The following is a 2,284-nucleotide window of genomic DNA, read 5'->3' as shown; positions in this document are numbered from 1 at the left end:
CGTGGATGGGCTGGGAAAGGCAAAGACCTGCACAGAGGGAAAATACTTCAAGAAACAGTCAAAAACTTTCAAGCAAACATTAACCCTGGCTCCTCTTCCAGCTACAAAAATAATGAGAATGCATTTTGAGGGCAAATGTTGTGAACGGGGCACAGATCCTTCACACGCACACCCTCCATGGGCCGCGCTTCAGGGCTTCCCGGGCTGCTTGGGATCAGAGGAGCAGCAAACCCCAGCTCACAGCCACACGGTGCTGCTGGCACCCCCACCCACAGCCAGGCCGTCCCCCAGGGCCACCCCCCCCGGACACGGTACCCACATGGTCTCCTTGTTCCTGCGAGGTCCCCCAAAGGGGACGAAGGGCAGGCTGCCGGTGGCAGCGTGGTAGAAGGTGACGCCGATGCTCCAGAGGTCGACGGTGACGCCGTACGCCTTCTGCTGCGGCTTGCGCAGCACCGCGCGCTCGTACATGTCCGGGTGCTGCGGGGACCAAGCAGAGAGCGGTGCTGCTGAGGTGGCCGGTGACTTTGCAGTGGGCACCGAGCCCTGGGCACTGGGCTTGCAAACTGCCTGGGCTCTTCTGCTGGAGCCTCCAAACGAAACGTCGCCTTAACTCTACAACAGAAATGCTGAGCCCTCCTCATTACGAACATGGCCCCTTTGAGATTGGGCTCTCAAATCATGGCTGCTCCCTACAAGTTGCTGTTGGATGCAGGGATGGGACCAGCTTCCCCCAGGGGCAGCAGCCTGGCGACACGCCGTACTCACGAGATATTCCTCCGTCCCGTAGACAGACACAATCTTTTCGTCGTCATCCAGCTCACGGGCAGCCCCAAAATCCGTCAGCTTGTAGACGCTCTGCCCGTCCTCCCCCTTCAGCCGCATGATGTTGCCGGGTTTGATGTCGCGGTGGACGACGCCGTTCTCGCGGAGGTGGTTCATCCCTGCCACTGCACAGGGACGCAGCGCTGGGACGCGGGGACGGAGCGCTTGGCTCCAGCACATTTTGTTTAATCATAGGAACATGAGAGGGGACAGAGCCCAGGGCTGGTTGCACTTAAATGGGGACCAACGTGAGCAGGTTCACAAGGAGAAACCCCCAAAACAAACCCACCCCGTTCGGAGGTGCCATGTCTGACCCCGCACTCACCCACGCACTGCAGCACGATGAGGAACTCGGACTCGGCCAACCCGAAGGCGTTTGCCGGCTCCTCCAGCACATTGAGGAGGCTGCCCCCGGAGCAGTGCTCCATCACCAGCACCTTCTGCTTGGAGCTGCCCTGCAGCGGGAGCAGCCGTCAGGGCTCAGCCGCTCCCGCAGCACTGCCTGGCCCCGCGTCCCGACCCTGTCCCCTCCCCAGGCAGGACCAGGACCCCTCCCTTCTTGGTGGGTCCCTGGGTTTCTCCTGCTCGGCCCAACCTGTGCTGAAGGACGTCTCCCTGTGCCACACGTCTGGGTAGGGGACAAGAGCCCTGCTCCAGCCCAGTGACCAGTGCCACCAGTGCCCCCCCTGCTCTCAGACCAGCTCCAGTGGTACTGGCCCAGTCAGCACAGTGGGGTTCCAGGCACTGGTCCCACTCACCGTCTCCTCCACGGCAAATAACTTGACAATGTTCTTGTGGTTCAGCTTCCTCAGCATCTCGAACTCTCTCATCTGCACCTCCTGGGGCCGGAGGTAGCTGGCATTATTGAAGACCTTCACAGCAACCAGCTCCCCTGATTTCTGGGAAAAGAGAAGAAAAAGGTGCTGGGAGGTGATGTGATCGGCATCCTAAGCAGCTCCATCAGCCCCGTTTCTGCTCCCACATCCGGCTGGGGACGCCAGCCCCGCTGACAGCGCAGGGCGTTTGCTGTGGGCATCCCTCAGCCTTCGTCTTCTCCCCTGCAAAAGCGCAGCGCTGCGATTCACCTCCCGTGGCTTCCCGTCCCCATGTGCTCCGCGGCAGCGTGTTTGTTCCGATTTATAACAGGTTTAGGGCTGGCAGCTCCCTGCGGGACGGGGCTGATTCCAACCCATCCAGACGGCTCACTCGAGAAACTTCAAAGGCGCCGAGTCGCTGCTCCAGCCCTGGCAAGTGTTTGCATGAAATATGCAAATCGCCAAGGACGGGGTTTTCAAAACCGCTGGGCATTCCCCCAAAATAGCTGCTTCCTCCCGCTGTGATGCACGGGAGCGCCGACAGCCGGCACCCCAAAAACTGCCCTCGACCCACAGACTGCGACCCGCAGACCCGGGCGGGAAGGAGCCAAATTGAAAATGAAAATAAAACTCAAAACCGAAAA

General features: G+C 60.3%; 1 protein-coding gene across 1 annotated transcript in view; it reads right to left on the bottom strand.

The window, feature by feature from the left end:
- The window catches only part of IKBKE (inhibitor of kappa light polypeptide gene enhancer in B-cells, kinase epsilon), a 9,262-nt gene extending 7,541 nt beyond the window's left edge, over positions 1-1,721 (bottom strand). The window contains exons 1-4 of the mRNA XM_010181165.1: positions 1,584-1,721; positions 1,151-1,280; positions 769-950; positions 320-480 (exon numbers count right to left, since the gene is read on the bottom strand). Coding sequence (XP_010179467.1) covers positions 320-480; positions 769-950; positions 1,151-1,280; positions 1,584-1,655 — 545 coding nt within the window. The 5' untranslated portion in view covers positions 1,656-1,721. The remainder of the gene's footprint in view (positions 1-319; positions 481-768; positions 951-1,150; positions 1,281-1,583) is intronic.
- Positions 1,722-2,284: the final 563 nt, after the last annotated feature.

The sequence above is a fragment of the Mesitornis unicolor genome, unplaced genomic scaffold (assembly GCF_000695765.1).
Source record: "Mesitornis unicolor isolate BGI_N332 unplaced genomic scaffold, ASM69576v1 scaffold45653, whole genome shotgun sequence".
Lineage (NCBI taxonomy): Eukaryota > Metazoa > Chordata > Aves > Mesitornithiformes > Mesitornithidae > Mesitornis > Mesitornis unicolor.
Note: the sequence above shows the minus strand (reverse complement) of the source record. Positions and strands in the feature narration are given on the sequence as shown.